The sequence below is a fragment of the Lynx rufus genome, unplaced genomic scaffold (genome assembly GCF_022079265.1).
Source record: "Lynx rufus isolate CCGP_SWC_20201006 ecotype Redwood Valley unplaced genomic scaffold, mLynRuf1.p SCAF_52, whole genome shotgun sequence".
Classification (NCBI taxonomy): Eukaryota; Metazoa; Chordata; class Mammalia; order Carnivora; family Felidae; genus Lynx; species Lynx rufus.
This window is the reverse complement of record NW_025814870.1, coordinates 198,451-212,480: the sequence shown is the minus strand read 5'-3', so window position 1 is coordinate 212,480 and position 14,030 is coordinate 198,451. Positions and strand designations below refer to the sequence as shown.

The 14,030-nt window shown below is 54.0% G+C and overlaps 1 protein-coding gene across 3 annotated transcripts in view; it reads left to right on the top strand.

Moving 5' to 3' along the window:
- The window catches only part of GAB3 (GRB2 associated binding protein 3), a 79,079-nt gene extending 73,311 nt beyond the window's left edge, over window positions 1-5,768 (top strand). For all 3 annotated transcript variants that reach the window (XM_047100697.1, XM_047100698.1, XM_047100696.1), the window contains exons 9-10: window positions 1,483-1,596; window positions 2,534-5,768. In XM_047100697.1, the coding sequence (XP_046956653.1) occupies window positions 1,483-1,596; window positions 2,534-2,650 (231 nt within the window). In that variant the 3' untranslated portion in view covers window positions 2,651-5,768. The remainder of the gene's footprint in view (window positions 1-1,482; window positions 1,597-2,533) is intronic.
- Window positions 5,769-14,030: the final 8,262 nt, after the last annotated feature.

Below are 14,030 nucleotides of genomic sequence, written 5' to 3'. Positions count from 1 at the left end.
AACCAAAACAAACCTGAACAGACAATTCATGGAAGAGAAGAAAATAGATGACACTTAAACACATGAAAAAGTGTCCAGGGCACCTGGAGGGCTCAGTCGGTTTAGCATCTGACTCTTGATTTCAGCTCAGGTCATGATCTCACAGTTAATGGGTTGGAGCCCCGTGTTGGACCCTATGCTGACAGCTTGGATGGAGCCTGCTTGAGATCCTCTCTCTCCCTCTCTCTTTCTGCCTCTCCCTTAATCTCTCTATCTCTCAAAATAATCTTACAAAGTCTTAAGAAAAGAAAAGGTGGCCAATTCATTAATTATCAAGGGCATTGGAAATCAAACCATGGTAAGATACCATTTTCCCCAGATCAGGTCAGGTCAGGAATACAAAACGTCTGATATTGGGGCACCCGGCTGACTCGGTAAGGGGCATGCAACTCATGATCTCAGGGATGTGAATTCAGGCCCCACATTGGGTGTAAAGGTTACTTGGAAATCAAATCTTTTTTTTAAAGGAGTCTGATATTACCAAGTATTGGCCAGGATGGAGTAGTAGTAGGTACGTGAGTTGGTATAACAAAATAGCCTGTTTGGAAAATAGTTTGGCAATAGTGAAGTTGAAGATGCCCACATCCTACAAGCCAGCAATTCTATTCCCAGGGACACATTCTAGAAACTCTTCCACAGTTACACAAGTGCTCATGGCAGCATTGCTTGTAAGAGCCCCCAAACTGGAAGCAACTCCAATGTATGTTGGAGGCGGGGTGGTTAAATGAGTCATGCAATGATGGAATGATCTATCCAATGAGAAGGAAGGAAGGAAAGCTGGCGGGTGAGCATGCCTGGATGTGAAGTATGTAGTCTGGAGCAGACCCTGAAGTCACCAAACATACCTGCGATATGTTTCTACTGACAAAGGTTCAAAACAGGCAAAAGTACAGTGTGAGATTGAAGGATACTGACACACTCATGAAACCATATTTAAAGAGGAAGAGATGGTAAAAATTCAGTCTCGTGCCTGGTGGCTCGTGGGGAGCGAAGTTGGTTCGAGAAGGGGAGCGGGTGCTTCTGATGCCCGGGAGTCCACGGGTGTGTGTCGCACACGTCACACCGTTTGCATCTGTATAAAGTGTCTTCAGATGCATCTGAGATGCCTTTACTAGACTTGAATAAGTGTGCTTGATCTTTTCTGGATTTAGTCTCTAAGGTATTGTAGGCTTGTCAGATCCTTAAGACAGACTCTTCTTGGGGGAGATTTTGGGCAACCCCTCCGTAGTGAGCAAAGGTGTAGCTTCATGTGAAGGCTGAATTGGCCGTGTTGTATTTCAAATGGTAGCTCTCACTCAGACATGCAGGTGGCTCCATGCAGGTGTCCTCAGACCACCTTGTGGTCTGATGGCAAGTGCTCAAGTGGGGACGGGACTCGCCCCGCTTTCCTTGGGCAGCCCGGCTGGATACCCTTAACCTGAGTCCCATGATGTTGCTTTCCAGAATCGCAGGACGGCCAAGTCCCTAAGCAGTGGTGCTCTGACCTGGACAAAGAAATTCAGCCTGGACTATTTAGCGCTGGACTTCAATTCTGCGTCACCAGCCCCTATACAGCAGGTAGGAAGGACTTGGTGTCTGAGGATTCCCAGGGGATTCCTTTTCTGTTTAGATTTTTCTGATGATTCAGCCATGCACATTCTCTTTGGAAAGTCTTAAATGTACAGATGTGTGTGGGCATAGGAGGGGTCTGCTTAGGGTGGGAGTTAATAGCACGGTTTGGTTGGACTCTGGGGAGGGGTGACCAGAGCTGACAGTTGGAACCGGAGCCCCTCCTCTGGATAGTATTCTCGTCTGTAAAATGGGGATCGGAAGTACTAAACAGCTAAATATTTTTGAGCAAAGGACGGTCGTGATCTAAACCGTGCCTGACAATGTATGTTGTTTGGGGAGACAAGCAACTTGCCGAACCGCGTAGCCAGTGTGATTCCACTTTGTGTGTGTGTGCAGGGAAAAAAAGTTTGGAAGACTTTCTTTCCCTTTTGCCAAACGAACTCCTGCTTCGCCTTTACCTTGAATTTCATTCCCCAAACCTGAACTCCTATTCCAGAAAAACTGGTCAGAAGGGGGTGCCTCGGTCGGTTTTGGTAGGCCGTGCGATCAAGACAGTCAAGCCCCAGGTCTTAGTGGCCTTTCCTGCTGGTGCTCGTGGGACATCCTCCATCCGGGGCCCCGCTGGGAGAAAGAGACTCTGACTGACGCTCACTGGCCTCCTGGCAGAATCACAGGCTGCCTCTTGTCCCTTCGGGATTGGCACGCGTCACTTCCACTCGTAGGATGCTGGTCAAAGCGAGTCTGATAGCTGGGGTGAAGTAGGAGGGAGTGCAGGAAGAGCGATATTCGAGCATGTACCCAAAGTGTAAAGATTCTGCAGGGAATGACTTGGGAGGAAGGAGCAGCTGATATTTAACCCCGCAATCTACCACCAAAGGGCTGGCATTTTCCTGAATTTTTTGAATTTGATGTAATAAAAATCTGTTTGGTTCTTCCCCTTCAGAAACTCTTCCTTTCAGAAGAGCAAAGAGTGGACTATGTCCAAGTAGATGAACAGAAGACACAAGCCCTCCAGAGCACGAAGCAGGAGTGGACGGATGAGAGGCAATCGAAAGCGTGAGATACGTGCTTGGGCCATGTGTGGGGCAAGGAAGCCCGCGGCTTGCTCTGGGCGTCTTTTGCCAGGGTTGCAGTGATGGTCCATGCAGGCCAGGAATCAGAGAGAGTATGTCACTTCCGCGGACTCGGCCAGAACCTTTGGGAGAGAGGATCTATTCATCTACACCGAATGGGGAGAAGGAAGAAGTGGTCTCCTGGCCCCACCCCCACCCCACCCGTCTCGGCTGTGTCCCTCTCCTACCACATGAGCCCAGAGCCTCCCAGATGCTTAGAGTCGGCTCCATACCCATAAGAGGCGGCCATGGACTGTCATGTAGAAAACTCCATTCAGGCATGGTAGGAACAAGAAAAGCAAGACTTGGGACAATATTTTTCCCAGAGCTTTTAAGAATCTCTCCAATGGAGCATTTGGAGTACAGATTCGAGCCAGTATTGCTACCAAACAGAATCATTTGACTCTAATGCTTGCAAATTCCGACCTTTCTTCTGTGTTTCCATTGGATCATAAATCGTCCTGGCGGAGAGGCTCCTGGAGACCATCTTGTCCCAGGCCCTGCACACATGGTTGAGGAGATCAAACCCAGAGGTGGTGGCAGAGTTTGCATTCCTTACTGCAAAGGCCCCAACAGACGAATCATTTCTGTCCCTAGCGAAAGACAGGTCAAGTGAGAGGGGCAGTGAGTCCTGGGCTCTGTGGTGAGAGTGTCAGAGGACACTAGTGGCGCTAAGGGTGTCATGGCCGAACAGCTGCCTGCGGCTGGGTGTTCCATTGCTGCCAGCCTCTCAGCACGTTTTCACATGCGTTGTCTCATGCCTTCTCAAAAACCTCCTAAGCGAGGCTTGGCAGAGAACGTTGCTCCCACCTGGAAGCAAATGACAGCCAGAAGAGGGAGCAGTGTGCCTGAGATCACTCGCAGAGCCAAGGCCCAGGGTGAGGTCCCCCACAGGCCCGTTCCACCATCTTCCACTGCCTCTGAGGATTTTGATGAGATCTAGGAGTTTGCCCAACCTTGGGGACGTGAAAAACACGTGCAGACACGAGATGAGTCATCATCCCCCCTCCCTTTCATAGGATTTTGAACAGGTGCCGTTCCTACTTGACAAGTATGCATGCCAAGCTGGCTTTTCTTTGTGTGGTGTTCCAATGGGAGGCCCTAACATAATCAGTGGTTACCCTGAGCAATACCTCCTGACCGTCACTGTGAAAGCCATTCTTGGATCATGTGGTCCCTTGCACGGTATTTCCCGCAAACCGGCTGGGGGCGGCAGAAGAATTGTTTGCCACCTCAGGGAAGGCACAAATTGTCTTTGGCTGTCCTATGCTAGCCCTCAGCTTTTGAGTGATAGTTGTGACCAGAAAACAAACAAACGCAACAGAAAAAACTTTAAACAATGAATTCCATTCTCAAATTTCCTGGCGAATTTCTCCCTTCTTCTTTAGTGATGGCTAAGTCCTGAGAGCAAAGGGCACCACTGTGTAGTGAGGACATCGTGTCACTCCCTCCTTTATGGGGCACTGGGGTTCAGGGGGGACAGGTGAAGGTCTCAGTCGGGCGTGGGGTTGTGTTTAATGGCCCTTCCCGATTCTTCCGAGAGCCTGTAGCCAGAAGACAGATGGGAACAAGCGGGAATGAAGCAGATACAGGTCCGCCATTCTGACTGGCATTGCGTCTCACGGAAGGAAGGCTTCAGGGGCAGGCCGGTCTATGGCAGTCAGGCTCGGTCAGGGAAGTTGTAGGCTCTGCTGTGGGGTTTTAGGGCCCAAAATGCCCCAAAGGTAAGTAATGCCAGTCTGGGCTTTTCAGACCGTAGAAGTAATTCTGATGTTCAAAGCAACAGGATCTGGTGACCTCATTTTCTTCCTGGAGTAAGGTGGGGGGAAATGGTGGAATGCTTTCAATGACATAAGAATCCTCAGTGAGCCCAGATGGAGAAATGCAAGCCCCCCCCCCCCCCGCCCCCTGCGGCTAGCTCCGTGTCACAACACACAGGCCAGAGCCTGTAAGGAGCCATCTTCTTCCCTCTGTGACTTGCAAAGAGTCACAGAGCCTCAGGCAAGAATCCAGGGTGCTGGACTGCCAGTTCTCATAGATGGTAACTTCCTTGTGTGTGGGGCACCTGTCTTTAGATCCCGACAAAGGAGGCTGGTGCAGCAAAATTGTATGCGCAAGTGTCGAGAACCACACCAGACTTGGAATAGATCACAGATACAGTGGAAATTATGTCCGTAGTGAAATGTCATCCGATTGGCCACACACACACAAAACCTCTTTCTACAAAGTATTTCCAGGGAAGTGTTGACTGCACGAAGCAACACACACGACTGGTGTGACTTGTTTGGAAGCCATTAGTGAGGCATTAACAAAAAAGACAACCTCACCCTCCTTTCCAGGATGTGTGTGATTATGTCCGGCTTCAATAAGACTGCTAATGGATGCTTGCCCCAAAGCGCATGACCCGGGGACACAAAGTACAGGTAATTTTGAGCTGATAGAAGCACGTGCTCCTGAGAAAGCACCACGAATGAAAATGCTACTGGCCAAACCCTGTTCTCCTGCTGGGATAAACCGTGTGTAATGGGGCTGTGATTCTGACCAGGGTCTGAGGTTTCAGCGTTGTTTTGTTTTGTTTTGTTTTGTTTTTAGTAGAAATGATTGCAGGTACCATTCCGAGTCAAGCACACGTGGCATGTGCGTCCACTGTGCGGGGCACACCTTCCCAGGAGATAGCAGGACATTTGAGCCCACGTTGTTTTCTGCAGTTCCTTTTTGCCTGGTTTTTCTTCCATCTCATTTCTTTAGGAAATTCCTCCAGATCAGGGGTTGTGCAGTGCAGAAGTGGGGGAGGAGCCCCAAGGCCCAGGACACAGCTTGGCTTCAGAGGCACAGAGTCATCCTGTGCAGGCCGATGTCCTAGAGCAAGGACAGGCTGAACTGTGGCCTTTAGATCTGAGTCAAGACAGAAGGCTCCCCTCAGGCCTGGCTTTCTCCTCCCAAGGCCGTCTCCATCCCTGTCAATACCTTCCTTGTACCCACAGTCGTGTTGATCTTAAAACATTCATTATGTTTTTTACTGTTTCATTTCTGGCATTAATAAAAGTCTTATAAGGAAGAACCACACTCAAGTTCTCTCTTACTTATTGAAAATGATGACATCCTATATAAATGCAGAACACATTTCGAAAGCTGCGTATGTGAAGATAGCCTCCATTGCCATTTTCAGCTACAACAAACTTGACCTAGCTCACAGGGAATCGCCTACATCTGGGTTATTTTGTGACAAACACTTGAGCACAGGCGGTTGTAATGAGAACTCCTGCTCAGCCAAAGCACATCTTGACGTCTCTTTTCATCAGAAACCAGCTTCCGACATTAGCGGCAAAATCCGTGACCATCCTTGATAACACGCATAACATGATCTCCATCATCATCGACCTTATAAAGCAACAGCCCCTAGCACGCTGCTCCCCAGCAGAGGTCTCTTGCACCCCCACCCTCTCTTTCCCCAGGGCTGAGGCTCCCCGCCAGCCTGGGCACTGGCTCTGAGGCATCTTTAAGCCACGAAGTAAGGTGGGGACCACCAGAGCAGTGGGGGCTCAGCTGCAGGGAAGCAGGCCAAAGGCAGAGAGGGGAGAAGAAGCCACATGAAATTCCTTGCCCCTGAGAAGTGTGAGGCCGGCGTCATGAATGCGTCTTCCCAACACCCTCTCCAGCCTGAGCCCCTGACCCAGAGAACGGGTGGCCCACAGGGCTGACCTGGGAGGCAGGGGCCGAGAAACCGAAGGGGTGCTTTAACTCTAGGCTCCTTATGCTCTGGCCCCTGTACCAGACCCCTCCCCAAGTTTCCAGCTTTTGAATCCTCCTTTATCTTTCTTGATCTTCAGTTGCATTTGTTGTTATCATTTTCCTACTTTGATTATACCATTTGTTTTGTAAAATAATCTTTTCTTTTTTTGCCAATGAGGGAGTGTGGCTTGGATGCAGGCTGGGCCAGGGGGCCCAATGGGAGAGAGCAGAGCTGAGATGCGGGGCTCCCCCACCACATACATGGCACTTTGCTTATGACCGAGGGATGCTACGGAGTCTCAGGATCGTGAGGGCCTTTCCGATCAAGGGTTCCAGGTCATTGGATGGAGACCCACGTGGGCAATAATCAACCCTGACCCCACTTCGCCATCATATACAAACCGATTCTAGGCAGACCTCAACGGGAAAGGCAGAACAGTGGATTTGAGGTGTTCCCTCTGCTGTGTCAGATCCATTATACATCTATCCATCACTGTTGCTTTGGTCTTTGTTTCATGGTCAAAACCTCTATTTTAAAGTGTTTTATTTTTTTTTAATGTTTTATTTCTTTTTGAGAGGTAGAGAGGGAGACAAAGGATCACAAGCAGGCTCTGCACTGGCAGCGCAGAGCCTGACACGGGGCTTGAACTCACAAACCGTGAGATCATGAGCTGATACCAAGAGTCGAATGCTCAACCGACTGAGCCACCCAGGTGATCCCCCAAGAGTTTCATTTCAACGAGAGTTTGTTTGCCTTCATGTAAAAAAACAACCTAATTATTTTACGTCTATCTTGAAATCTTAAATTATTTCAATTTTTTGTTCTTCAATCTGAGACTTAATTCATTTTCCTGTTCTATGGTGATAGAAGTCAGAATAGTGGCCACCTCTATTGGGGAGGTTATTATTGATTGAAAAGGGGCAGAACTTTCTGGAATGATGGAAATGTTCTGTATCTTAATTCAGGTGGTGGTTCTATGGATGTATACATAATGTAAAAACTTACCGCTCTGTGAATGTAATATCTGTACCTTTTACGGCATGTAAATTATACCTCAACAAGCCAGTTAGCATGAAGGAAAATACAGAAACTCCAAGAGAATTAAAAAGTTAATGTAAGAAACACAACCGTAAAACATACTGGAAGCAACAACAGGAAAACCATTTATCTTGGGTGTGGAAGACCTTCAGAAGCAAGGCAAGACACAAGCGAAGGAAATACTTCTTTCTGTTGAAAATTCCATTTAATTCGCAACACATGTGGTGGCCACGGGCTACAGAACAGGTGCTCTTAGATTTAATTTTTTTTAATGTTTTTATTTAGTTTTGAAGGAAGGAGAGAGACAGAGCATGAGTGGGGGAGGAGCAGAGAGAGAGGGAGACACAGAATCTGAAGCAGGCTCCAGGCTCTGAGCCGTCAGCACAGAGCCCGACGCAGGGCTGGAACACACACACACTGTGAGATCATGACCTGAGCTGAAGCCGGATGCTCAATCGACAGAGCCATCCAGGCGCCCCGGATCAGGTGCTCTTGTAGGCGCTTCTGATACGTGGCAGCAAAACAGAGGTCCCTCTCCCTCAGGGGCTCACGTTCTGGCAGGATGTGGTGGGCTCTGTGGGTGCCCTGCCTCAATCCTCCAGGACCCCTTCCCTTTCTGGGGTGCCCCTCTCTGGCCACGATGCACTTTGCTGCCAACAGCTGCCACCCGGGCCCCCGTCTCAGAGGAAACCCTGCAGGCAGTTACTGGGGCCAGTTCACGTGCAAGAGCAGAGAGCTGGCCACACCTCAGAACGGACTCTTCCCGCTCACCCCCGTGCAAAGGACAGCATTCCAAGTTGCCAGCTCCTTACCTCATGTGGGGACAAAGTCTAAGTCGAAATTACACTCCAGAGTTCCCCAGAGGGATCTGGCAGAACTTTCCCCCTCTGTGATCACCCCCTCTCTGGATTCTTCTCCTTCCCATGCCACTTTCCCAGCTACCCTGGTCTCAGGCTTTGGCGAACCCAGTTGGAGTACAATGAATTCTGAAACATGGTCACACACTTGGAGAGACACCTCCCACCCCACTTGCTCCTCCAGAACCTAGGCATTCCACATTAAGAGATGGAGTCGACGCTCCCCACCCCTAGAAGCTGGGGAGGAGCGGGCAATGGCTAACCACCTTGGCAAATACAGCACAGCAGAGGAGGCGCCATGATGTCTGAGGCTGGGCCATACGACATGATCGAGCTTCTGCTTGGTGCCCTCTGGGGACGTGCACCCTTGGAACCCAGCCATCGTGCTGTGAGGAGGCACACCACATGGAAAAGAACCAAGGCCTTTGGCCCTCAGAATGTGTGTGACTGAGGCCTCCTGGAAGCAGATTGCTGTAGCCCTAAATTTAGGAACCACCGCCGCTGTCCCACGGGGTACACATGAGCCTGACCCCCAGTGACTGCCCAGATAGGAGATGTGTGTGCAAAGTAAATTGTTGTTGGTTTGTCACTAAGTTTGCATGTGGTTGTTACGTAACAGTAGTTGCTAGACCACTAACCCAAGAGAGGTGAGACAGGAAATGATAACAATAAACTTGTATATTATAGTCTATCTTAGAAGGTAGTGAATGGTATGGAAAAGAAAAAGTGCAGTGTGAAAGCAGCTACTTGTGTGTGGGTCGGTGGGGGCCAGCTGCATGAGTACGTAGGGTGAGAATGTGAGATTTGAGAAGACTTGGAGATGAGGGACTAAGCCGTGAGCTGCGTGTGGGAGAGTATTCAGGCAGGGAGAGCAGAGCCCTAATTCCGGAAACGTGGGATGTTGAAGACACAGCCAAGAAGCTTTTTGGCCAATGGTAAGACTTTTGGTTTATGTTCCTGGGGAGAATGGAGCCAGTGAAGGGAACCGAGCAGGTCAGGCATGCAATCGGACTTAAACTTTGAAAGCAAGGATCACTGTAGATTAACTCAGAGATGTTGATAATAGAGTATATAAGAGGGATAAGACGATAATCAGGGGGAGCAGGGGGCAGGTCATTACACTCAGAGACACAAAAAGCTAATCGCTTGGAGCAGGGTGGCATCAGTAGAAGGGGTGACATGTGATCATATTCTAGACAATTTGGATAGAAACAATCTGCTGAGGGACTGGATGGGAGCCAGGACAGGAAGAGGAGTCAAGAAGGATTCCTGGGTTTTTCACCTAAGCAACTTGAACAATGAGGTCAAGAAACCAAAACGAGGTTAGACTGGGTGGAAAAGTGTTATGAGGATCAGGAGACAGAGACACACTTTCTCCGAAACACCCAGACCTCCCTTAGAAAATGAGAAATCGGGGCGCCTGGGTGGCGCAGTCGGTTGAGCGTCCGACTTCAGCCAGGTCACGATCTCGCGGTCCGGGAGTTCGAGCCCCGCGTCGGGCTCTGGGCTGATGGCTCAGAGCCTGGAGCCTGTTTCCGATTCTGTGTCTCCCTCTCTCTCTGCCCCTCCCCCATTCATGCTCTGTCTCTCTCTGTCCCAAAAATGAATAAACGTTGAAAAAAATTAAAAAAAAAATAAATAAATAAATAAAAAATAAAAAAAAAAAGAAAATGAGAAACACTTTGGAGAAGCTCACGGACCTTTTTGGAGGGGGGAGGCTTGGAGCTGAGGTACAATGGAATGCACGTGGGGAGATCCACGTGTGTAGATTTGTGTGTCCACTTGGCAGCTGGATACAGGAGTCTGCAGTGTGGGCAAATGTCTGCGGTGAAGATACAAATCGGGGACCCAGGACACGGCCCAGAGAGCCCCGAGCCTGCACGAGCTCGCCACGGGCAGCCGAGAGCCGGTATAGGGGGACAAGTGGCCCACGCACCGAGCCCTGGGGTCCTGGGACACTCCGAGGTGGCAGAGCAGAGAGCGAGCCGGCGGCAGAGACTGAGGAGGGGAGGGAGGGACCCTAAGACTGCAGGGTGGCCTCCTGGAACAGGAGTGAGCCTTGCACGCCCGCACACACACCTACCCACCCACCCACACACACACACACACACACACACACACAGGGGGCAGGAAGGAGGTGGTCAGGAGGGAAGAGAGAGTGATCCTCTCCCCGGGGTGCTGCTGATGGTCAAGGGCGATGAGGCCCTAGAATGCTCACTGTGTTTGACAGCGAGATCCTGGAGACCTGCAAAGACAGGGTCGGGTGTGGGGTGAGGGTCAGGAGGGGTCGAGGAAGTCAGGTGCAGGGTGGGAGTTGGGAGGGGACAGGGAGATGGGATGTGAGGTGTGGTTCCGGAGGGGACGGGGAGACCAGGTGCGAGGTGGAGTCAGGAGGCGATGAGGAGATGGGGTACGGGGTGCAGGGTGGGGGTCAGGAGGAGACGGGAAGATTTGGCAAGGGGTGCGGGCTGGAGGTCTGGAGGGGATAAGGAACTCGGGTGCGGGGTGGGGGGGTGTGTCAGGAGGACACAGGAATGTCAGGTGCGGGGTGGCAGTCGGGAGGGGACCAGGAAGTTGGGTGGGGGGTGGGGGTCAGGAGGAGTCAGGGAGATCGGGTGAACGGTAGGGTTGGGGGTCAGGAGTGGATGAGGAGGTCAGGGGAGGAGTAGGGGTCAGGATGGGACAGGGAGGTCGGGTATGGGATGAGGGTCAGGAAGGGATGGGAGGTTGGGTGCAGAGTGTGCAGAGTGGGGGTCAGGTGGGAACTGGAGGTTGGGTGCAGATTCCGGATCGGGAGTGGATGGGGATTTGGGGTGTGGGGTGGGGGCCAGGTGGGGCGTGGAGGTTGAGTGGGCAGTGGGGGTCAAGAGGATGGCGGAGGTTGGATGTGGGGTAGGGTGGGGGTCAGGAGGACACAGGAATATCAGGTGTGGGGTGGGAGTCACGAGTGTCCAGCAAGGTGGGTGGAGGGGTGGGTGTGAGGAGGAGTCATGGAGATCGGGTGCCAGGTAGGGGTGGGGATCAGGATTGGATGGGGAGGTGGGGTGTGGCGGGGGGGGTCAGGGGGTGAGAGGGAGATCGGATTCAGGGTAAGAGTCAGGAGGGGACGGGGAAATCAGGTGCAGGGTGGCGGTGGGGGACAAGAGAGAACGAAGTGATCGGGTGCTTGATAGGAGTGGGGGTCAGGAGGGGACGCAGAGGTTGGGTGCAGATTCCAGGTCAGTAGCAGATGGGGAGATCAGGTGTGGGGCTGGGGTTCAGGAGGGGATGGGGCTTGGGTGCGGGGTGGGGTCAGGATGGACCGGGAAATTCGGGTGTCGGGTGGGGGTAAGGAAGGGACCAGGTGATCGGGTGCGGGGTGTCAGTGGGAGTCAGGAGGGGATGGCGAGATTGGGCGCAGGGTGGGGGTCAGGTGGGATCTGGAGGTTGGGTGCAGATTCCGGATCGGGAGTGGATGGGGATTTGGGGTGCGGGGTGGGGGTCAGCAGGGGACGTGGATGTTGGGTGCAGGGTGGGGTCAGGAGGGGCCGGGAAATTCGGGTGTCGGGTGGGGGTCAGGATGGGACAAGGTGATCGGGTGCGGGGTGCAGATGGGGGTCCGGAGGGGATGGCGACATTGGGAGTGGGGTGGGGTCAGGGGGGGACCTGGAGGTTGGGTCCAGATTCCGGATCAGGAGAGGATGGGGAATTGGGTGCGGGGTGGGGGTCAGGAGGGGACCTGGAGGTTGGGTCCAGATTCCGGGTCAGTAGGGGACGGGGAGATGGGGTGTGGGCCAGGAAGGGACGGGGCGTTTGGGGACAGCGGGTCCAGCCCACTGCCGGGAAGGGCCGCACTGTGGCCGCCGAGCAGAGAAGGCGGTGGCTTCGGGGTGGCCAAGTCGTCGCAGCGTGGGCAGAGGTGGGGGGCTGCAGCCCTTCCCACGTGCCGGGGACCCGCAGAGAGCGGGGCGCGTGGACGCAGGAGGGACAGAAGAGCTCAGGCAGGGGAGGACGGCTTGGCCACGGAGGGAGCGGCCCCTCCTCGCCAGCCCGGCTCCGGGGGGACCCTCCTCCCCCAGGTCCTCACCGCTCTGGACAGAGACGCCTCCTGTCGGAAGCCTAAGTTGGGCCAAAACCTGGAACAGACCATCAGCCTCGTGTCCGGCAACAGCTAAGGGTGGCGGAACCGGCGAGGAGGGGGCGTCCCAGGCCTGAGGTGACCTCGGGGCCGAGCCCTGGATCGGGTGGCACGGGGGCGGCGATGGGGTGGTCACCGGTCTCTCGTGCCCTGCGCACACCCCGGCCCCCTTCATTAGTGCCTTTCTTTGGGCCCTGCGTGGGGGCGGTGGTGACAGGACCAAGGGTCCTGACCCTGGCAGCAGCAATATCCCCGCCCTCCTACCCTCGTGCCCCCGGGTCGTGCCAGCCCCTGCCCCCTCTTCCTGTTTATACCCCCAACCACCTATTTATTTAATTTATCCGCCCCTCACCGTGTCCGTCTGTCACCACGTGCCCCTTCTCTGGGATGTGGACAACCTCACGCCCCTTGTGTCCTTGGGTCGTCCTGGCTCCCTGGTGGCACGGTCAGCCTCGGCCTCGCCTCTGGCACCTGCCCCTGGCCGTGGCCGGCCCCGCCGGGTCCGAGCAGGGGCCCCCGACACCAGCAGCACTTGATGGCGAGGAGGGGGGCGCCCAGGGTGAGGCGGCGAAGCCCTCCCCAGACTGTGGCTGCGCCCGGGGGTCTCCCCGCGGCTGGGTCCCGGCATCCCCTCCGGACTTCTCGGGGGTCGGACCGTACCTTTCTCGGGCGCCCTGTCCCCAGCACCTGGGGAGCTATGAGCGGGTTCGTGCCAGGGCCCCACGTGGGCCTGGGGGCTCTGGAAGTCTCCTTCTCCAGGCCCGAGCGCCCAGCTTCCTCGGCGTGGTGCCCGCTCAGCCCGGACCCCTCACCCCCGCTGCCCTGTCCTGCGCCCGCCCCGAGTGGCCGAGGCGGCAGTGCCTTACCCCTCTGTTCCCTCTTCCCCCTCCGAGGGATCCGGCCCCGGCGCGTGGTCCCGGAAACCCAGCTGTCCCCTCTGTTTTGGCATGAGCTTCTTTGTCGTTGTTCCTGGAACCTTGTTTCTGAATTAAACGTCGGGAAAACGGTGGCAGTGTGTGGCAGGTGGGTGGTCGGCGAGCAGGGAAGCAGGTGGGGAGGCTGTTGGACTCTGGAGGAGCTGGGCTCCCTTTATGGGAGGAAGGGTGACCCGTTGCAGGGGTCCCGCGCATCTGAGGAGGTCCAGGGCCACGTCCGATCCGTGCCAGCAAACCCCGGTGGCTCTCCCGTCAAGATCCAGCCGGAACCCGTTCCCTTCTCCCCACCTCCACTGGCCGCAGCCTGGGGGTCTCTCGCCTGCGTGCCAGTCTCCCCACTTCTGTCCTGCCTGCCCTCGTCCCCTTGCCAGCGCAGCAGGCACTGGGAACCTGGTAAGACGTAAGCTGCATCCCGTCCCGCTCCGTTCAAGACTCCCTAGGGTCATCGACAGCACCCAAGCTCCTTCGTGTCCCACGACGCTTTACTGCCGCAGGTGCACCTCCGTGCTGACGGGCCCACCTGCTTCTTACCCCCCGACACCTGTGAAAGTAATGCAGGTGGGGAGAGCGTGGGACGCAACCTTAAGGAGAGCGGCCAGGAATGCTATTTGAGTGGGCCAGATGGAACCCCGGGGGACGAGAGGTCCA